Source organism: Bubalus bubalis, chromosome 13 (genome assembly GCF_019923935.1).
Source record: "Bubalus bubalis isolate 160015118507 breed Murrah chromosome 13, NDDB_SH_1, whole genome shotgun sequence".
Taxonomy (NCBI): domain Eukaryota; kingdom Metazoa; phylum Chordata; class Mammalia; order Artiodactyla; family Bovidae; genus Bubalus; species Bubalus bubalis.
The window spans coordinates 56573502-56597320 of NC_059169.1; the positions used below are offsets into that span (position 1 = coordinate 56573502).

At 36.1% G+C, this 23819-nt stretch overlaps 1 protein-coding gene across 6 annotated transcripts in view; it reads left to right on the forward strand.

The window, feature by feature from the left end:
- Nucleotides 1–23819, forward strand: part of CDK8 (cyclin dependent kinase 8) — a 72330-nt gene that overhangs the window by 23754 nt on the left and 24757 nt on the right. For 3 of the 6 annotated variants that reach the window (XM_006070960.3, XM_006070961.3, XM_025262850.2), the window contains exons 2-4: nt 206–281; nt 9267–9377; nt 13027–13167. In XM_006070960.3, coding sequence (XP_006071022.1) covers nt 206–281; nt 9267–9377; nt 13027–13167 — 328 coding nt within the window. Of the gene's footprint in view, nt 1–205; nt 282–9266; nt 9378–13026; nt 13168–22360; nt 22382–23819 lie in introns of those variants that run through there. The other 3 variants (XM_025262851.2, XM_025262853.2, XM_025262852.2) reach the window with 3 other exon arrangements.

Sequence of the window (23819 nt, forward strand, 5' to 3'; positions counted from 1 at the left end):
GACAGGTCTTTTTATTCCTTTGACTATAACTTCCCTCATCAAATAATGTGATTGTGCTGGATTATCTAAAAAGTTTTTCCTATGTGAAATTATGTGATTATATATGAAGAGTGTCAAAGTGTATGTGATTCCTATTTCTTTATATATATTAAAATGAATGTACATTTAGATTTATTTATATATTAAAATCACTTTGTTTTCACAGGAAAGATGATAAAGACTATGCTTTAAAACAAATAGAAGGAACTGGGATCTCTATGTCGGCATGTAGAGAAATAGCAGTAAGTGAAGCTCTTTTTTATCATCATTATCAACTGACTTATGCGTATCAATTATATAAGTCTCTGAATTGTGTTTGTCACAAACACACATTAATTGAAAGTTGAGAAGTATTTTTCATATCAACTATTTATAGAAAAGTGTAAAGATTGGTATGTAGTTCTAGCAAAAATTGCTATATAAATTAATTGATTTGGGATTAAGTCTCAGTTGTTTATATAAATAGATATATTTTCCCAAAAAAGTCACTAAATAGATAAGGATCCAGTTATTCTTATTTCATTGTGTGTAATAAAAGTATTTATTATATGTTAATTCATATAAAATTCATGTTTCTATTTTAATAAGATGAAGTTATTGCCATTACTTATGAACTTAAAATGAGATTATTTGATTTTCATTGTTTCTGTCTATTCTTTTGCATATGTATATCATTGCCATATGGTAATTAAAATCTCATTTTGATTCCACAGGAAAATATTCATGTTAATGCATTACCAAATAATTATTCATACATTTAAAGTGAGCTTTTACTTCACTTTTTACCATTGGGAAACTATGGGTCCAGACTTATCTTTCCAGTCTCTAGTCAGAATATTCTAAAATATGTATTATAATATAATAGTCTTTACTTGTATTGCTTTCAGCCCTCTTTCTACAGATATAGGCTGTTATGGCCTGGAGGTATTAATTTAAATAATTTTACTCATTTAACAGCTTCTATACCATTGGGTTTTCAACTAATAGTCAATTATTTTGTATCATGTTGACAGCAACTAGACCAAGTTAAAGTATAGAAACTTAGAAAAGTCAAGAACCCTGGCCTTAAGTGTTTACACACTGATGAGAAAGGAGACTCATAACTCTTACAGGAACAATATAACAGGCACTGTGATAGAAGTGACTGGGAAAAGGGTATATATACATAACTAGAGAATCGAGGAAGGTTTCAGATTTTGGAGGCCATGTAAGTATTATCCCCACAAGGGAAGAATAGGAGTGAGATGGAGGGCGTTCTTAACCAAAGGTATGCTGTAATGAAAACTGTATTTCATTTCATTGATAAAATTCTCATACTCTTGAATCTTGAGGTAAGATACCTGTTCATTAACTGTCAGTTCTGCAACTTCTACTATTCTCTGTGTTCCAGTCAGTTGTAAAGAATTAAAATCCATTGCAATATGGTGAGTGATGCTGGACATCAGGATAGTGATGACCTTCGGAGGGGCAGAGAGGGAGCAGAAGGACAGACAAGGGAGCTTTCAGGATCTAGTGATGTTCTGTTTCTTGGTTTTGCCCTGGGTCTGGTCATGTGGGTTTCACGTGTGAAAACTCACTGAGCTGTGCACTTACCATTCATGTGCTTTCCTCTGTCTTTATTATTCGTCAACAAAAAGTTTTTAAATCAACACTCCATTCATTTCAGAAACATTCTTAGCTTTTTATCTGTGTTGATAATTGTAAATGCAGGTAAGCACAGTAAGGAGTACTCCTTATTTTTATTGTACTTGGTCGTGGTTCTTCTACCTAAGGTGAGCAGAAATTTTTAATTTTGATGATGTCTCATTTGCTAGTTTTTTCCTTTTATGACTTGTTTTCTGTGTCTGATTGAAGAAATCTTCGTCTGTTTGCTGATTGTGAAGATATTTCCCTTTGTTTTCTTCTAAAGCCTTGCAATTTTAGCTTTTATTGTAAGTCTGTGATCTGTTCACTTCATTTCTATTTGTAGTCTGATGTAATGCTTGAATGTCTCCTCCCCTCTCTCCATGCGAATGTTCAATTGTAGCATCATTTTTGGAAAAGACTCTTTCCCATTGAATTCCTTTGACATATTTGTAAAAAACGAAATGACTGTAAGTGTTGGACTATTTCTGGGCTCTATTCTGTTCCATTGATCTCTTTGTCTCTCCATGGCTGATTCCAGATCACTCTGCATCACACACATCAAGACTTGAAGTGAGGTGGTATAATGCCACCAGCTTTATTCTTTTGATTCAGGATTGTTTGGGCTATTTTAGGTTCTCTGAATTAGCATGTACATTGTTGAACTGGCTAGTCATTTTTATTTCTAAAAAATGCCTGCTGAGATTATGGTTTACATCAGTTCAGGGAGAACTGATATCTTAATAATACTTAAACTTCCAAGCCATGAATCTTAAGAAGGTATATTTTCCATTTTTAAGGTTTTTAAAAAATTTCTGTCAACAATGTTTTATAGTTTTTTAGCGTGGAGGCTTTACATAGTTGTTAAATTCATTCCTAAGGATTTTATGTTTTCTGTACTATGTGTATATTATTTTAAAATATTTTCTACTTCTTTGCTTCTGTACTTAGGATTGATTTTTTTAATGTTATAAGTTTTTTTTAATCAAATTTATTTAGATTTACCTGATTTACCCACTTACTTATGTATATCTTTTCTGAGTATTTCCTTCATCCTTTTTTTATGTATAATTTTATTTATTTCTTTTCGGTTGTGCTGGGCCTCCGTTGCTGCGTGGACTTTTCTCTAGTTGCAGTGTATGGGCTTCTTACTCAGTGGCTTCCGTTGTTGTGGAGCACGGGCTCTAGGGCACACAGGCTTCAGCAGTTGCATCACGTGGGCTCAGGAGTTATGTCTCTCGGGCTCTAGAGCACAGGCTCCATAGTTGTGGTGCATGAGTTTAATTGCTCTGTGGCATGTGGGATCTTCCCAGGCCAGGGATCAAACCCATACCTCCTGCATTGGCAGGCGGGTTCTTTACCACCAAGTCACAACGAAAGCCCTAAAATGCTATATATTATATAAACTATATTTCTAAATTCACTGGTAGGTTTGGTGATATCTTGGAATTTCCTACATAAATAATTATGTCATCTATAAATGGGAATAGTTTTACTTCTTTCTGTCTATATTCTTTTATTTTTCTCCTTTCCTATTGCATTGGCTAGAACCTCTCAGAAGATGTTGAATGGTGGTAAGAGCCAGCATCTTACTACTTGTTCCCAGTCTTGGGGGAAAGTGTTTTCAGTGTTTCACCATCAAGTTAAATGCTAGCTATAGGCTTTTTACAGATATCATCAGCCAAGCTTTAGGAAGTTCCCTTTTTTTGTGTGTGTAAATGGTAATGAATTTTGTCAAATGCTTTTTTCACATGTTCTGAAATGACTGTATAGTTCTTCTGTATAGTTCTGTATACAGAATGACTGTATTGTTTTTCCTCTTACTGTTATATTGGCTGACTGCATTGATTACTTTCCTAATATTTATCCAATTTTATAGTTTTGAAATAATCCCTGCTTGATTATATATATCACTTGATTTGATTTACCAGTGTGCTGTTAAGGAGTGTTAGGTCTTCTGAAGAATTAGTCTATGATTATCATTCTTGTACTGCCTTTGTCTTCAGTATTCAAGTTGTGCTGTCCTCACAGAGCAAGTCAGGCAGCCTTTCTTCATCCTCTGTATTCTGATAGTTTCCGTGCAGTTGGCAATTATTTTTCCTCAGATGCTTGACAGAATTCACAAACCATATATCTTCACATTTAGCATTTTGTGTTTAAGTTGTATTTTTTATGTAATATTTCATTTTGTTTACGTTATTGAATTTACTGGCACAAGGTTAAGAATATTCTCTTACTGTCTTTCATAAATGTAGCTTCTATAGTGGTGTCCCTGTTTCATTGTGGACTTGGTAATTTGTGTTCTCTGTGTCATTGATTTTTGCTCTTAAACTTTATTATTTCTTCTACTTACTTTTGGCCTGCCTTTCTTATCTTCTTAAGGTGGACCATTAGGTCATTGATATTTTAAAAAACTATTGTTTTCTAATAAGGCAGTGAAGACTATAAGTTTGCCCCTAAGCTATGTTTTTCTTCATTTTTTCTTGACAAATTTTGTCACATTGTATTATCATCATCACATAGTACAATTTCCATTTTCTTTGTGAGTTTTTTCTTTTATTCATGGGTTATTTAGAAATACATGGTTTAATTTTTAAATATGTGAGGCTTTCCAGATAGTTTATTGTTGATTACTAGTTTTTTCCCCCGCTACTGGTCTCCTTGTTCCTCTCATAGCTCACTGCCTCACAGGGTTGCAGAGAGTGGTTAAGACCCTACCCAGATTACCCAGGCTCTTATCTTGGCTTTGGACTTCCCTCATAGCTCAGTTGGTAAAGAATCGGCCTGCAGTGCAGGAGACCTGGGTTCGATCCCTGGGTTGGGAAGATCCCCTGAAGAAGGGAATGGCTACCCACTCCAGTAATCTGGCCTGGAGAATTCCATGGACTGTATAGTCCACGGGGTTGCAGAGTCGGACATGACTGAGAGACTTTGACTTCACTTGTTACCCTGGCTTTACCACTTACCTGGCTTGTAGGACCCAAAGCAGGTTCAGGTTACCTGATTTCCCTGTTTTAGTTTCCTCTTTGTAAAATGAGAGCAGTGATATCTCATAGGGTTTCTGTGCATGAGGAGCATTGGTCACTTCTTAGGGCACGGTGAGCTCTGGGTACCTGTTGGCTCCTCAGTAGATGCCAGTCATCACTGCGGCAGCCACAGCATGCAGATGGCCTGCCCACTTGAATTTATCTGCTGCCAGAGGGCTTCTGTGGAAGGTCTCAGCACATTTTATATCCCGGGACCTTGTGTAGCACCTACCACAGGGCCTGGTGTGTGGCAGGTGTTGGGTAAATGAGCCCTGCTAAATGTAGTGCAGCTCCCTGGAAGTGTGTGAGTGTAAATATTTACTTAGAGGCAGCTCCTCACAGAGACTCAGCTCCAGCCAGCTCCAATCCCTCAGTGACCCAGCTCCCAGGAGAGCATGTTGTACGTACTCAGTAGTAATAGCTATTTACTGTACTAGTTTTCCCAGGCTGCCACAACAGAATGCTACAGACTGGGGGACTTTAACAACCCAGAACCGTGTTTTCTTAGTGGTGGAGGGTGCCTGCACAGTTGGTTTCCTGTGAGACCTCTCCTTGGTTTGCAAATGGCCACCCTCTTGTGGCCTCTTTATGAGGTCATCTCTCTCTGCGTTCTCATCTCCTTTTCTTTTAAGGTCACCATTTCTGATTCGATTATGGCCCATCCTACTGACCTCATTTTACTTTTATTGCCTCTTTCAGGGTCTTATCTCCAAATAGAATCATTCTGAGGGCCCCGGGATTAGGGCTTCAACACAAGAATTTGCAAACACAAACTCAGTTAAGTCTGTAACACTTTTATTACTACTATAATAATCATACTTACTCACTAGTAAAATCATTGCCCTCAAAGACTTAATATTTGACCAATCAGATGGATTTTCTTAAAAATAGAAGTGAATTGATTTTTTTGATGAAAGCATTGATGTTAGTCCACAATTCAGAAGCCAAAGGGTGTGTTGACGATGCCTTTAGCTGATATATTTTGTTTATTCATGAATTCAGTTATTCATATATTCACCAGGTGTTTAATGAATACCTTTCAAGTACCAGGCAGTGTGCTTGAAACTAGCAGTCCCGTGATAATCAAAACACAGTGCCTGCCACTGTCCAGTTCACAGCCTAGTATATATTTAAAATATCTGTGTCCCTGGATGAAGGATTACTGCCTCTGGGGGCTAGGTCTTAGGAGGTGTTGGTATTAGACCACAGAGTGTTGGATTTGTATTTTAGAAATTAATTAACTTTGAAAGCATTTAAATCCTGATTCTAACCACTACTTATGAATGTGACCTTGAGCAAATTATTTAATCTCCTTACACCACCATTTCCTCTTTGTAAAACAGAAGCAGTATAAATATTTCATAGGGTAATTCATGATGGAGTAAGATAGTGCATGTCACATACTTGGTCCCATTCTTGGCACCTGGAAAGAGCTCAGTAAAATGGTTGCTGCTGTTTTCTTTTTAGTACAGGAACTCAACCTCATCTCAGAGGTGAGATTCAGGCGATACCTGAGAATAACCTACTTATATGTAGGTTTCTAAAAATTTGAGAGAGCTTTTGCCAAAGCTTTGGAGTTTGTTTGTTATAATTTTCACCCTGCTGGTTTCCAGAGAGGATTTGAAATAGCTGCCCAGCTGAGAAGTGTGTTCCAGTTGTGAGGTAATGGAGAAAACACTGACCCAGAACTGAGATGAACTTAGCACTAGGTCCCCTCTTCCAGCCAGCTGACTGGTCCCTAGTGACCCCAAAGTCCCAGCTTTCCTGTATCAGATTCTTGGCCTTGTTTGTTAATTAGCAAATAGTTTTAGATATTGGGCTTAAGTTTCAGAGAATTTGTATTTAATCTCTAGAGTTTCATAAGTTTAAAGTTTTGTTCTAAAAGTAGAAATATATAACTTGAATTTAATCTTGTTCCTAAATAGAATAATCATTTTCCAAAGAATAATTGTTCATATAAATGACTTCATATATAGTCCATTCGTAGTCTTTGTTTTGTGAATTCATTTCAGAGCCCCTAATACATTATTAACATTACATTTACTTGATACCTGTTTTGGTGACAGTATTCTTATAAAAGATATTGGAGTCCTAAGTTCTAAGACCTTGACTTTCTCACAGATCTGTCATGTCTTTGGAACACATTTGCAGGGCACGGTGTAAATCATTTCTAACTGATAAAGACAGAATATCAGGCTTCATGAGAAGTTTTTTCTTATTGTTGCTGTTTTATTTGTTTTTGCTTGGTGGAGGAGGATTGCTGATGGATTATTAGGGCCACTTGGGTTGCTAAATGGAGATAAAATAAGGAGATACAAGGTTTTAAATAGAAGAATGTCCTTCTAGGAGATGACAAGGGTTAATAAGCCCTTGAAAGTGTGTTCTACTTGGTTGTTTCTGTTTGTACAAGCTCTTTATTATTTTATGAAACATTTATAAAATTTTAATCAACTTTACTTTGTAATGTAAATGCCTAGGAAAATAGGTACTGTATCTCACAGAATTACAGATCTTAATTCTCATCTGGTATTCAGTGGTGATGAATGTTGTTTTGTTGTGTTTTCTTATGTTGCTGTTACAGTTGTCCCTTTGTATCCATGGATTCAACCAACTGCAAAAAGGAAATATTTGGGGGAAGAAATTTCCAGAAAGTTCCAAAAAGCAAAATTTGAATCTACCATGCTCCAGCAACTATTTGTATAGTGTTTACATTGTATTAGATATTTTAAGTAAAAGTATATGGGAGGATGTGCATAGGTTCTATGCAGATATTGTACCATTCTACATAAGGAACTTGAGCACTGGGGGATTTGGGTACCCACGTGGGGTGGGATATTGGGGAGTCCTGGAATCAGACCCCCTCTGATATTGAGGGACAACTATAGTTAGTTTTTCAAAGAATTACGAACTACAGATCTAAGTGTATCGTTGTGTGATGTCAAAACATAGACAACTAGTGGAATGGGAGAAAATATTTGTAAATCATATACTGCTAAAGGATTAATGTCTACACTGTATAAAGAAATACAACTCAATAACAACATCAAAAAACCCAGTTCAAAAATAGGCAGTGGACTTGAATAGACATTACGATAAAGACTTGAATAGACATTTCTCCAAGGAAGATATACCAATAAGCACATGAAAAGATACTTAACACCATGAGTCATTCGGGAGTGCAAATCAAAGCCACAGCAGATACCACATCATACCTATTAGGACGTGGCTATTATAAAAAAAATTTTAGAAGGTAAATAAACGTTGATGAGGGTGTGGAGAAATTGGAACTCTCAACACACTGCTGATGGGAATGTAAATGGTGAAACTACTGTGAAAACCAGTTTGGTGGTTCCTGGAAAAGTTAAACATAGAGTCATCATATGATCTTGCCGTTCCCCTCCTAGGTATTTACTCAGAACTGAAAGGAGGAATTTGAGTACTCATACACCAGCGTTCATAGCAGCATTATTCACAGTAGCCAAAATGTGGAAATAACCAGTGACTGTTAGCTGATGAATGAATAAGCAAAATGTGTATATATGGAATGGAACGTACTCAGCCATAAAAAGCAATGAAATTTTGATATATGTTACACCATGGATAAACCTTAAAGACTAAGTTATGCTTAGTGAAATAAGCCAGACACAAAAGGACAAATAATGATTCTACTTATGTGAGGCACCTAGAATAGGCAAAATCATAGAGACAGAAAGTAGAATAAAGGTTACCAGGGGCTCACACGGAGAGAAAAGTGGGGAGTTATCGCTTAACAGGTACAGAATTTCTGTTGAGGATGATAAAATGGTTCTAAAATGGATGGTTGGGGATGGCTGCATAGCATTGTGAGTGTGCTTATGCTACTGAATTGTACCCTTAAAAATGGTTAAAATGGTAATTTCTTAAAAATTTACTTATTATAAAATGTTTACAACATAATATTTTAACATTATATTTATTTTTAGTTGAAGGATAATTGCTTTACACTATTATGTTGGTTTCTGCCATACATCAACATGAATCAACCATAGGTATCCATATGTTCCCTCCCTCTTGAACCCAACTCCTACCCCATCCCACCCCGCTAGGGTATCAGGGAGCACCAGGCTGAATTCCCTGTGTTATATAGCAGCTTCTCATTAGCTATCTATTTTACATATGGTAACGAATATATTTCAGTCCTGCTGTTTCAATTCTCCCACCCTCTCCTGCTCCCAGTGTGTCTATAAATCTGTTCTCTATGTCTGAGTCTCTATTCATGCCCTGCAGATAGGTTCATCAGTAGCATAAAATGGTAATTTTTACATTGTATGTATTTTACCATAATAAAAACATTAAAGAAGGAAGCTGACTGAACAATAACAACAAAACTGACAGATTTACACAATTATATCTTTTCAGTATCTTTTGCCCACAGATTTGTATTCATTTGTATGGGCATCTCAAAATTATATGAGTATTTATTAGATTTTTAGGATTGAGTACCATTAGGTTTGTATTGCCTTTGAGTTACAAACAGTGTGGGGTTTTTCATGTTACTTTTATGACAGAGATTTTTAATGACTCTCCTTTGTTTTGCAGCTACTTCGAGAACTTAAGCACCCAAATGTCATCTCTCTTCAAAAGGTGTTTCTGTCTCACGCAGACAGGAAAGTGTGGCTTCTGTTTGACTATGCCGAACATGACCTCTGGGTAAGGCGCACCGTGGTGGATGTGGGGCAGTGGTTTCAGTCGGGGATCAACAGGACTAACTGGAGACAATTTGGGGAGCTCATCGTAGTATTAGAGTTATTATTTTAAGATAAAAGGGATCTCAGAATGTTTTTGAGAAAGTATGAAGGCTAGAGTATTGCTTTGTATTTTTACTTTTGTTCTTATCAGTTTGACATGCTGCAGAGAACAAAAGAATCTGAAGAGTATAAACAGCTCTTCAATACTGTTTCCTAGCTGTGGATTTTGACAACATAAAAAAAAGTAACAGTAATAACTGTTTTGTTGTAAAGTTTAAAAGCAGAGTATTTCCTTTTATTCTATAGTGAAGGGAATCTAAGATGAGAAGGTGATAATACCTTGTGTAGGGACCTGAGTATGTTGTATTTATTTGGAGAACTAGATTGAGATTTGGGCTTCCCTTGTGGCTCAGCTGGTAAAGAATCTGCCTGCAATGCAGGAGACATGGGTTTGATCCCTGGATTGGGAAGATCCCCTGGAGAAGGGGAAGGCTACCCACTCTAGTATTCTGGCCTGGAAAATTCCATCGACGGACTAGATAGATAGATAGATAGATATAGTCCTTGTGGTCTCAAAGAGTCATGCACAATTGAGCAACTTAGATTCACTCATTCGGATTGAGATTTAGTGGGCCTATTTGTCATATGACATAGGGCAAATCTCTTAATGACTCTGAAGGGGTAGCTTCCCCATCTGTAAAATATAATACTTTTACTGCTTTTTTTTACAAGTAAATAACGTCCAGTATTTTGTCGTTAATTAATTAACAACTACTTCACTATTGTGAAATATATTTTTCTGCTATTTAATACATAATAAGTTCTTTAAATATTTTTCTATGTTTTGCATCCTGTCTATATGTACTGAATTAGCATGGCTGTGCATTTATTGAGCTAAATAAAAAGAGAAAACATATGCAAGGGATTACTGTATCCTGGCTCAATTTCAGAATTTTCAAAATATATCTTTTCATTCAGCTGTAGTTCATAAATGGAAGTACAAAATTTTGAAATAAAGCTAGCACAAATCTCAGTAAAACTGTGTAAAAGGAAATTTACCTTCTGAAAATAGTGAAAGTTTCAAAGTCTTTTGCTGATTTCCAGATGAATCCTCATTTCCGTCATTTTAACTTTAACAGACTCCAGAAATTGAAACTTATTTTGGTTTCATATGCTTTCAGATTTATTTTTTTTAAAAAGTTTTTTTGTGTTGTTTGTAGATTGCTATTTTACATGACTAAATGTGATTTGATTCAATTTATTCTTATATAAGTTACCTGGAAAGAACTATTTTCAAACAAAATAGACACATGAAATTTTCCCTCTTTTATGAGACTATTGCCCAAGGTTCATGATAGTTTTTGTTGGCTTCTGTTATTGTAAAAGAAATCTAATCAAATCAAATTTGGATTCTGTTAATAAAAGTTCATTAAATTGGAGTGGCCAGTATTGAACACTTATCATATTCAAATGTAATATAAAATCAAATTATATAATCCAAATTTATGAGAAAATTTCCAGGCTAGTTTGATAAGCATGATATGTAATAAGACATATTTGAGAATAGGAGATAGTATTGTATTCAACATGTTTTCTAGCAAAACTGGTATGTAATATTTAATTTTATGTGTAGGTATAATAATTATACTTTAATAAATTAAGCTGCATGTAATGTGTGTATATGGAGAAGGAAATGGCAACCCACTCCAGTACTGTTGCCTAGGGAATGCCAGGGTCAGGAGCCTGGTGGGCTGCCATCTATGGGGTCACACAGAGTTGGCCACAACTGAAGCGACTTAGCAGCACAGCAGAATGTGTGGATAGAGTCATTACTGGCTTTATCAACTCATTTAAGCCAAATAAGCATTTCTAGTGCTCATTTTAATAAAAACCAAATGATGATTCAGTTTACTAAAACTACTCTTTATCCATTTTATTTTCTTATTTTAATTGGAATATTGAAATGAATTAGCTGGGATAAGGCAGCAAAGGCAAAAAGAATAAAAAGTCATTTTAAAAAATTACTTAGGTGTTGGTGAAATCTTATGGTATGCATATTGCATATTTGTTATATAGCCCAGGAATAAAAGTGAAGGTAAGAAATTTCTCCACTGTAGTTTTTGTAGCTATAAAATATTGGTAAAAAAGTAATTTGTAATACCTTCATGAAAATACTGCCTAAAGAAATGTATATGGCATCAACTATTATCTTACCTCCCCTGCATGTTTGTTCCTTTCATTCTTACTCTGGCAGGTTTTAATTTTCTTTTTTTAATGTATCTTAATTTTTTTTTTTTAAGCTCTGAGAGCTGCTGGTTCTTCTTAAGGTGATGTGACTTGGATAGTTCTTTGGATAGGTGACAAAACAGTCTAGATTATTAAGACTTACTATAGCTCTGTTTTGTTTGCCTGTTCTTAAGTACTTCAAAAAAATGACTGAGAAGAAAATTAAAATAATATCATGCTTCTACTAAAGGATAGATTAATCATACTAAATTGATTAATCATACTACATACTACTAAAGGCACTAACTGATACCCTTTACCTTCCCAAATATAGGCCTTTGCTCTGTATTTTTTCTTTGGAAAATAAAACTCTTTCACTCATTAGTCATTAGTTATTTCTTACCCATTTTCTACTTCTGTATCTTAAGAAAAGGGAAATGAAAAGGTTAAGTTATACTATTAAACAATATACTATTAAAATAATCACTCCTGTTTTAATTATTTTTACTAAGTTCAAGAATACACCTCATATGCAGTCAGATACTGGCCAGGAGTCTGCTCTAGTGCCTGTTAGATTCGGGCCTGTGCCCAGTGGTATGCACAGCAGAGTTGGCTGCAGCTGATTTCTAGATTTTCTTGCAGTTTGAGTGCTTTCATTACAATGAAGACATCTGTCGAGAGTTTGAAACATTGGATCTTGTTTCTGTTGAGGTACATTTATTTGTAAAATGATTTTTCTATTTATAAAGTGGCATTATGTTTACTGGATGTCCACTAACATTATACCTAGAAAGCTTTGCTAGATGTTTCAAGGCCATTTTTCCCCCCTCGTCTGAAGCATTCATATTTCTAAATATTATTATATGACCAGAGATATGTACTGGTCATTTACATATTATTCCTTTGTGCTTCTGTGTACTTAATTGAAATATTTTTCCATTTGCTTTCTTTATAACCCAGTTGTGGTAAATAGGTACCACACCTATGCTATGTCAACCAGCCAAAACTCTCTTTTTTTCTTTCTTTCTTTTAATACACATTTTATTCACTGCTGAATAACAGATATTTGTTTCTTGAAAATTTTCACTAAACAGGTCAAGTAACTCTGAAAGTAATTTTTAATTATACTTTAAAAATAAAATCACATTACTTTCTACTTCTTTGTTGTAATTTATTTTCTGAGGCCCTATCCCATGCTCAGGAAATGACTTTTTAGCTGTAGTTATTTAAGGTTATTTATGCTATCCAGCAGAATGTGAAATGATATTTTCAGTATCTTTGGAAATCCCTGAGTGTTTCTTTTTCAGTTAGGAAAATATTATTTATCAAACTGTCTTTCCTTCTTTTCTTTTTTAAGCTTCTGGTGATATTTTTCTTTCTTTCAGCATATAATCAAGTTTCACAGAGCTTCTAAAGCAAACAAGAAGCCAGTTCAGTTACCTCGGGGGATGGTGAAGTCACTATTGTATCAGATTCTGGATGGGATCCACTACCTGCATGCTAACTGGGTGTTGCACAGGGATTTGGTAAGTTGAAACGTAGTTAGGTGTAAGCTAGAAAGATGCACTTGTGAGTTGGGTGATATATCTAGATGTTAGTGCTGTACAGGCCTGCAGATCTTACAGGGGAAGCAGGAATGCTACGGTCTCAAAACTAGCCCAGCCTTGTGCTTCTGTGTGATGTCCCCTGCTTCGGGACATACATGAGCTGGTGCTTAAGAGGTGAAAGAGGCCACACTGGTTTTGGTAAGCTTTTAAGTCTGTAAATAAAGCGTTGGCTTGCTTTACATTGATTATTAAATGCCAGACAAACTCTGGAAGTTGGTGTATTTATGAATAACTTGAAAATACAACCTTTGGAGCCTACTGCATATGAAGTTGAATATTAGAAGAGAAGTGTTTAAGTGCTTATTTTTTGAACCCCACTATATTAGTAGCAGTCTCTCAGCCAATAGCCTTTATTAATCATGATTGGATACATTATTAAGAAGCCTTGCCATGTTAAGGTACACTAAATTCTTAAGAATTCAGAAACTTCAAAAGTTGACTTTATTTTTATTTTACATCGCAGAATAGTGTATGCCCTTAAAAAAAAAGTATAGCATTAAATTGTTGATTAAATTGTGCTTGTTCATGAAAGCTTTATATATTTAAATCATTTAAATTTCAGATTCCTGTTTACCCCTTTCATACTGCATAATTACATTGTGTTTTTGTTCTTTTCTTTGTAAATGTAGTGACTCTAGTGAGGTTTGTAGCAATGCCTTCATTTCAAGCAGTTATAGCCACAGTGCTGGAAGCTGTGGCGTGGTCTCTGATCACATGTGTACTTAGGAGAAGTCTCCATCCGGATAAGGTGGAGCCGCTCTGCCCTCATGTGCGTGCTCTTTGCTGGGTGCTCTGTGTTTAATGCATTCGTCTCTGCCTTCAGTCAGGTGTTGTAGTTTCTGGTTCTTTCATCTGTCTTCAGTAAATCTCCTTGAAATACATGTGGCAGTTATTTTATCTCCAGTTCTCAAGCCTAGAAAAAGCATTTACAGTAGGACCAGTAACACATCAGAAATTTGGTTGAAATAACTTTTTATCTTATGCAAAGTTTATTTTTAATAGAATTAGGATATTTATAAGCAGTGAATTTACAGAACATAAATATGAAAAATCCTTTGTCTCTTTATGAAAATGAAAATAAATTTCAGCTTTTAGAAGAGTCAGCTTAGGGGAAAACTATTACTACTTTTGAGCTCCTGACATTTTTCATGATTTTAAAAGAATAGAATCTGGTTAAAGGGCATTTTTCTCCCTTAGAGTTAATTATGCTAAGATAATGTTGTATTTTTAATTTAAATATTTTCTCATCACTAAAATATGTGTGTTCATTAGATGAACACAAACTGATTTTTAAACCAGTATTTAATTTTTATATTAATATGTAATGTACCTCCTCTGTCCATGGAATTCTCCATGCAAGAATCTAATATATAATGTACCTTCTCTGTTCATGGGATTCTCCAGGCAAGAACACTGGAGTGGGTTGCCATTCCCTTCTCCAGGGTATCTTTGCAATCCAGCGATCAAACCTGGGTCTCCTGCATTGGCAGGTGGATTCTTTACCATCTGAGCCACCAGGGAAGCCCCATAATATACCTGAACTGCTTACATTAGTGTTAATTAGACTATGAAATAATGAAAGTAATGAAAACAGTTTTGAAGTCTGATTTCTTTTGGGAGAGTTCTTTCTGTTGACACAGCCTGAACAGTTGTCTTTGGCATAGAGACAGTGTCAAGCAGGTCATTTCAGAAGTCTGTGTTGGTGGTGCCCCAGGAGACAGGGGGCGTGGAGCAGTGTACCCAGGTGCAGGTGACAAAGGAACGCACTGTCTGCAGCTGATTTAAAAATAATAATGAAACAAACTAAAAGTAGTCACACTTTATTATTACCAGATACAGGCAATTCTGAACAGTATCGGGGTAAAATATTCCTGTTCACTGAAGCAGATCCCTCCTGGTGCTGTACCCACTCTTGCTAGGCCACTGCCATCTGTTTAGAAGTGTGTTCATCCACAATCTTTCCTAAACTGTAATCAATTATTTGTCTGCTGCTGCCTCCTTTGACTTTCCGTCTGAAGCATGGTTTCCTGTAATGTCTGTGCTTGGCTTCTTAGTGCTCTTTCCAAACGCCTGACCCTTCTGTGCGTCGCAGGCCCACTGAACCATTCTCTCATCGAAGTGATAACCTCCTCCCCTAGGCTGGATCTTACTGGTTCAGGTCCCTGCCTCTTGAATTATTCTTCAGTTCTTGAAGGAAAGATTCATAATCATAGTTTTTATTAAAACTGTGCCTACCTTCCTGCCAACTGAAAATCAAATTTTGGAGTTTGATTGATAGTGTATAATTTTTCAACTACAGCTACATAAGATATTCATATATGTAGTATTAAAAGTATTTACTCTGAAGAATATTCTTTAGAAGCTGTATGACACGACCTTTTTTTAAAAATCTTTCCTCAAGCAGTTATTATTTGCAGTATAATTACTAGTTAATTATGTTATTTGCTCCTTTTCAGTCAGGTTTAGATGAAATGAGGTGATACCAACCTTAGCAGATCTACGTAGATTTCTAATGTTAAGAATTGGACCAGTTGCTTAAAGTGCTGACTTGCCACATGAAGCTTCATATCAAGGTAGAAAATTAACATACACCCCGTAAAAACACCATTTGAAAATAGTCCAGAGTGTTACTGAAGCTTTTGCTTAATAAAATTGGCTTTATTGTTAATAGAAACACTGATTTGAGTTGATAGAGTTATGGAGTTCTTTGGTTGATACGTATAGTTAACGTTACCATTTAATAAATAAAAGTTAATGTTGTCACTACTGATCGTTATGTAGTAGCAAATCAGTAACTGAGGTCTGTCATCCTCCACAGAAAGTAGACTTGATAATTCTGGAACTCTTGTTGGGCTGAATGTAGTAATAAGTACACATGTGCAGATGTTCTAAGAAATGGGCTGGAAAGGAAAACTATGCAGTATTTGTGAGATAATTTATGAATTCAAAGTAAACTGGAGAGAGAAATAAAAACAATGGTGTGTGTAAGGTAACTTTACTCTTTCTTTGGGACTGCGTCCTTCCCCTCTCTTCTCATATTCTCCTCTCCTTGGAAATGAAAGTTGTTTGACTAGCAGTCTATAGTCCTGGTTCTGGCATTATCACCTGTATTAATCATGTTCTCCAGAGAGAGAGAACAGGTCTGTGCAGAGAGAACTGGGTCTGTGTGGAGAGAGTAAGGTTTCTCCTAAGCACCTCCCTCAGGCAGTTGTGGAGGCAGGGTCAGTCCAGAAGCTGCAGGTCAGGCTGGCAGGTTTGGCAAACCCAAGGCAAGAGTTGCACTTGAGTCCAGAGTCAGTCCACTGGCAGAATTCCTTTTTGTTTTGGGGTGAGGCCCACCCACACTATGGAGGGTGATCCCACTTAACTCAGAGTCCACAAATTTAAATGTTAATCTCATCTAAAAACATCTTGATAGAAAACATTCAGAATAGTCTTTGACCAGATGTATAGGCACTATGGTCCAGCCAAGGTGACACCCAAAATAGCCATCCTATTTAAACGGGTCAACTGAGACACATGCATCGTGGGAAGAGGTATTTCAGGGTTGTGTTGTCCATATTCTCCCCCGCCCCAGCCCCCCAGTTATCTGCTTACATAAAATAGGAGTGTTTTGTTGAGTTAAGGAATATTAAGTTTTGGGGGGGGTTTTTTGCCATATGTATCATAAAGAGAAACTAAGTGTGAAATATTAGGAAAGCTTCAAGTAAAGATATGTTTTAATGACTCAAAATAAGAATTTTGAAGTCCATTAGCCTAATTAGTTGGTGGTTTTTTCCTGAGCCCAGTCTAGTAAAAAGCCTGAAGCACCCAAGTCATATTCGATCCTTTTTGTGTAGAAGCCAGGCTTGATCCAGCAGTGGTGACTGAACTCGCCTTTGAGATGTAGTCCTCCGGGATTGAGTTAGAGCACATGGGCAAGGGTGTGACCACCAGTCCAAATAGGTCCATTGTGACCTATTTGAGGATGTCCAGCCAGTTCACTGTCTCGGCTCTATCAGTGGAAATGATTATTTTTTTAATAAAACTTTCTAAATTTTGTCATTGTTTTCTTGTGCAATTGTGAAATTTCAAACTCAGTAATTTTTCTCTTCCTAGGGAAAATTCTGTGATAGATTAAGAATTTGAAAAACACTTCTCACCAGTATGCATGCTGCCGAATTGAAGATTAAAAACACCACTATGGTCTGGCTCCAGTCTCCTGTTTTTCTTTTATCTCATTCTTTATATTTATTTTCCAGTCAACCCAGAGGTTGTCCTGCCTGTCTAAATGCCTTCCTCCCTTCATCTCCAGCATTTGAAATTCTATTCATCCTTTAAAGCTCTGCTCCTGCTATCTCATCAGAAAAGCCCCTAGCACCCACCACCCGAGTCACACTAGCTGAGACTGAGAATGTTTACTTCTAAACCCTGTAGCATTATTTTGAAGTACCCCTGGGGTGCTTACTAGTTGGGTAATTGTACTCCTCTATCTGATGGTAAGTTCCTGAGGGCAAAGACTGGGACTTCTTGTATCTTTGTAGACTTCCCAGTGCCTGTGGAATACACAGTAATGTATACAGTATTGCTTACATGGGGTGAATGAACGAACTAGCCCGTCTGTAACAGAAGCAAAGTGGTCTCCAAGGTTATTCCCCATAGCTTATCTCCGATGTTACCTGACACTTCTCCGTATCTAGGGACGCGCACAGACTCTGCTGCACTTCTTCCCTTCACTCTCTCTTATCTCTGCTATGATTTAGTGCAGTGAAACAGTGCAGAAAAAATTCTTTTCTATTCATACCACATTTTAAGTCCTTTCAGCAGCCTTCTTTCCACTGAAAAGAACTCAGCTCTTATCAGTTAGTTCAGAGACCATTCAGCTAATGACAGTGATCTGTTGATCTCATCCATCGCACCCTTCCTCTCCCCCAGATTTTTGTTCCGCCCAGGGAGACCTATTTCTTGGCCCTTTATCTGTTTGTTCTCATGTTCACTTTATGTCATTTATTTTTTCCAATTTTTCTCCTTTAATCTTAAGGGTGGAACGTTTTCATCATTGTTGATTTACATCCCTCACTTTTTTCTTTCCAGAACTTCTGGAAGTCCCTTCTGTGTGAATTATTCTTTTAATTGTTAATGGGGTGGGGGTGGGCATGCCTCTCTTCTGTACATTCCAACTATTCTGAACTTACATCGCCAATGTTTCACTTTAATCCTACATTTAGCAGACCAGGTCATTTCTAATCACAATGTCAGTATTTTAATTTCTAGCTGATAGTTGTTCTTTTAAAATTTTCTAGTGAATTTATTGTTGGCTGAATTTTGTGCTTTTTGTTGAAAATATTCATTCAGCTGTATCAGACTTAACATAGAAATGATTTATAATCAAATCAAATGATTTACTTGTATTTAAGTAAGTATTAAAGACTTGTGCTTTTGACTTGTTTCCTAAGGAATTTAATAGAGAGTAGAGAAGTAGTTATTATGACTTACCTGCTTGCCATTAACTTTCATTACATGTATATCAGTTATCATATGGTCATTAATGTGTTCCATTTTTTAAAAAATCTAGTATCCCCCCCAAATTTCATTTTAATTACCCCTTTAATGATTTTATCATAGTGGTAATTAACTTGGAGCTCCCAGGCACATAGGCTATATTTTCATCCTCTTGCACCAAATGGATAATGTAAGATATACTATAACTTCCGTAATTTTTTTCCTTTTTTCCTTTAAGCTGAATTACAAGGCTGTATATGAAATTTGGAGTGTTTTGGAGTATTACAGCTATCTGAAGTTGGTCACTCCTGCCCTAAAACAATTCAGAATATTTTCTTTTGGCAGGGGAGGGGGGTGGGTATAGCTCAGTGACAGAGCAGTCACTGCAAAATAGGTTCTTTGTTTTTTGCACAGTTTTTCGCCATAGTAAAATTTCCTAGAAAATAAATGTCTGCAGAGATTTCCTTTGGAAGTATCCCAGGGGGATGTCTTGTCTTGTGTAGCATGTGAGGTGAAATAGCCCAGTGGGCCATTGCATGAACATGTTTATAAAATGCTCAAGCTATTTCAGAGCTTTAATCTGGCTTATTTAAAAAAAGAAAAATCTGATAGTGCTGCTGCCTTGCAGTTTATTTTGATTATATTGGATAACATGGAATCACTTGGTGGTGGGGGGAGAGTTTAACTGTGCTTGGTGAAGGATGAGTTGGTTTCCTAGCAACTGTTCAGTACGATCAAAATCTCGGAGTGAGCCATTGACTCAGATTCAGTATCATAGGGCCTACTTTATGAAGGCACCTAATTACTGATTATAACATGATGAATTATTGGGGTGTTTTTTATCTGATTCTTCTTATTTGAGTAAAAGATCACCTGGTTTATTAGATTTGCTTACTAATACTAAAGTTTGTAAACAGTAATATAATTAGTTGGTTTGCTTGGGATTTTTAGATTCATTTTCTCATTGACTGCTGAGCTCTTTACAAGGAAGTGGAAAACTCAGAAGAAAAGAGATTAAATTACCTGATTCTGGTTACTTAGCTAATTATTTTCAAAGCTGGATCACTGAATTTAGGGATTTTCCCCTCTAGGTCAGTGATTTTTAAATTGCAGGTTGTAAGCTGTGAGTTGGGAGATCACACAACACAACCAGCCTTTTTAAATGTTTTAATGGAATAGAGTAGAACAGAGCAAATATCAGAGTACATCATATGTCTTGAGGGAGGTTGTTGCTTCATGAAACTGTTTCACTTGTGTGTGTGTGTGTGTGTGTGTGTAACTATGGCCATGAGTGATTTTTTTCCTGTGGGTTGTGTTCAAGAAGGTTTGAAAGCCGCTGGTCTTAGACTGTTGCCCAAAAGGTACTTGATGTGTTTAGGAAAAGAGAAGATCAAGTGTGTAGAAAATACTTTGTTCTAATTATAAATACTTCAATATTTTATGCAAATGTATTGACATTGATAATAAAATCATGTTGAATAGCAGCATCCCTGTAGGGAATGTTTTTCTAACTAGGGTTTATTTATAGGTGGGAGAATTTCAGGCAAGTTTCACTTTCCTCCTTTAATACCTTCCTGAATTTTCTAATAGTTTGCAGTTAACATGTTATAATCATACAGAAGGAAACAGAAGAAAATACCTATTTAGTCTTTTATTAAAGTTCACCCATAATATTCAGTGTTGTTTAGTGTATTTGTTTTATGTCAGTAAGGGATGGTTGCTATTAAGGGAAAAAAAGCCATGCATACACTTTTTTGTCTGCCTAAAAGGAGGGGGCAGTACATTCTTTAGGGGACAGGGGAAGCAGAAAGGACCTTGACACTGTCCAAATGCTGAAAGAAGCAAAGAAACAAATTGATTGGCCAGCTGGGAAGAAAGGAGACTGTGTTCAAGGCCTCTGTTCTGACTGCTGTTGCTGCTCCTTCTCTGTGCTTAGCTTCCTAGAAATGAGTATTGGGAATATATTAAGCATGTTTCTTTAAAACACAGCTTTTTAGAAGAAAAATGCTTTGTGATTGTCAGGATCAATCATTGCTTATTACTTGAGATTTGCTTTATTTACTGGGAATAAATGGAATCTCCAAGGATTTCCTCCAATTTTATTTGTCTAATTGTATAACTAGGAAAACATACAAAATTGTATCCATAAAATTTAGGCTTGAAGCTGAAACATAGGTTTTATTGATAAGAATGAGTTAAGGCAAACTAAAATGAGGTTTGCATTACTTTTGGTTAACATAACGAATATTGTGTTTATTCTGTAGTATGTTGACTTAAATGACAGTTGGACAGTTTTCTTTCTTGGAAGTATTTGATTGTAAACAGTCCCTTTAGTTTCTTAATATATGCCACATTTGTGTAATTTAGATATTGAGCACGCACAATGAACCATGTTCTGTTGTTTGTAAATGATGAAAAAGTGGCCCACTTTGTTTTACTAAATAGTGCAGCTCCAGACATTGTACCTGCTTATGTGGGCAGATTAGAAGTTGATTATAAAAACACTATGTTACTTAGTTTGCATGTGGCTTCTCATCTACTTTCAGATTCTCGATGAATCATCTTTTCAGACCCTTGATCAGCAAGACACTAGAATCTTTTTTAAGTCCCATTTCTCACCAGACAAGACAGATATTCTAAATAATTTAATTGAGCTTTTTAAAAAAAGAGACTGAAGATGATATTTTTGAGTAATCCTGAAAATTGGCTAGAAATAGAAGATTATCTGAGTTTTAAGTCATATATATCTTTTCTCTCTCTTTTTTTTTTTTTTTTAACATAAAATGGAGCCAGACCCATATTTTTGTCTCTTTGATAGAGAGTGAAATATTAGGTTGTCTGGCGCATAATAAATGTTCAGTCAGTGCATTTTAGTTCCAGTCCATCATTAGGTTGCCCTAGGACTGTGAATAAGTACCTTAGGTGTGCGAACTTTATCCATTTCACTTACTGGTATATCTTTAGTACCCAGGATAGCACATATTAGCTGCATGATAAATATTTATTGATTGAATAACTGGATTCTTACCAGTGCTACCTTCAAATTGAAGTACAGTAAGACTCTCCTGTGACATTGATTTGAAGTAGCACAACTGGCCATTGGTCCCAGTCATCTGACCAGCATCTTTTCTCAAAGAATAGTCAACTGTAGGGCTTGTTTTCAGGGAGAAGACGCTGTGGGAAGAGTTAGCCAGGGAGGAAAGGGCAGATGAGCAGGGATGATGAAGTCCCCCTAGCTCAGTCTCCCTGCGTCTGCCCAGTGGACAGGTGCAAACCAACAGGAATATTTCAGACCCCCTTGCTTTTAGGATGTGGGTTTGCACTTCCCAAATGAACTTCCAGGTCTGCTCATTCATTTCACTCATTCCTCTTCATTGATTCTACAGTAGCCTGACCTCCCAGTGCACACAGTTGAGTTTTTGCAGTCCATTTCCTGCCTCTTGACTTTGCTTCTTATCGTTTCTATCGCTGCTATTCTAATCCAGGGTACTTGGATTACTGAAAAAACAAGCACGTGATCGTCCCTCCTTGCAGTCTTACGTTTCTGTGGTCCAGTATCTACGTAGCAATCAGAATGACCTCTAGAAAGCAAAGCACACCATGTCATTCCCCTTCCTGCAGTTCCTCAACAGCCTTCTAACCTGTGAGACAGGTAACTCAGAATCTATCCTAAACACAAACCTAATAAATACAGTCGGTCAGTGTCACGTATAAACATTTTTGCGTATATCTTAGATAAAATATTAGCGAATAGGATCCAGAGGAACATTAAAAGATTACTATACTCCAAGTAAATGAAGTTCATTTCAAGAATGTGAAGATGATTCAGTATTTGGAAACCTGTTGACAGAATTCATATTAATCATGCTAGGAGAATAACGCTGTGGTTATCTCAGTAGTTGTAAATGTAAAACTTTTGCAAAATTCAATGTTTGACAAAATTTAATATTCATTTCTGATTGAAGTTCTTTATAAAAATAAGGAAACCTCTAAGTGTGTAAGCAAGTCAGCAGCTGTTATCCTTCTGACTTCTCTGTTACCTCTGTTACCTGACAATGTCCTAGAGCTCTTCTGGTCTAAAAATAACCTAAGGAGCTATGGTAGGGGAGGCTAAATAAAGTAGGATCAATACAGTAGTGCTATGCATTTATTTATTTGTTCACTGTTAACTGAATACAGAAATCAAAAAGGCTTTTCTAAGATATTTGTATACATGTAATAATGTAGATTTAGAGAAATCTGGAATTAGGTCCACCAAAATGTTTGTAATGACCTAACTCTGTGAGGTGAAGTTTTAGGTAAATTTTACTTTCGTTGTACTTTTCTATATTTTAATCTCCTGCAGGAGTCTGTATTTTTATTGCTTTAATTCTTAAGAGGCTATTACTAATAACAAACAGTTTTTTTGATCTGTAAAAGGCATAAGTGACTGACATCTAGATAAAAACAAATTAGGGGCATCTCCTAGGGTGATACAGAAAAATCGTCTTGGCGGTATTATCCAATCATACATGGGTACCCTGCCCCCAGGAGTTTCTACTTAAATCACTTCAGTTATGAGTTACTGTTAACAGATTATAGTGTTAGCTATCATTATATTTTGGACTTTTAATATATCAAGCATTATATTGTCTTTTATGTACATTAGCAAAATTTATCTTTGCAACACTAACTTGTCATTATTTTTATCCATATTTTATAAATGAGAAAATGGAGGTAAAGATCACGTAACTAATAGTTGATGGGATCCTTGGTTTGTTTGTTTTTTTTTTTTTAGCCTATTAAGCATTTAATCATACTTCCTCATCTTCAGAAGTCTGTTATATTCCTCAAATGTTTAGGGGAAGAAAAAAAGTTGAGAACTCTGGGTCTAGAGTCTGTGTCTGTTCAAATATAGAAAAAATTAGAGTGTCACATAAAATATATTTTATTTCAAGGGACTTCGCTGGTGGTCCAGACATTAAGACTCTGCCTTCCAGCACAGGGGATGCAGGTTTGATCCCTGATCAGGGAATTAAGATCCCACATGCCACGGGGTGTGGCAAAAAAAGTATGTTTTATTTCAAAAGATTGAAACACATTTTATAACA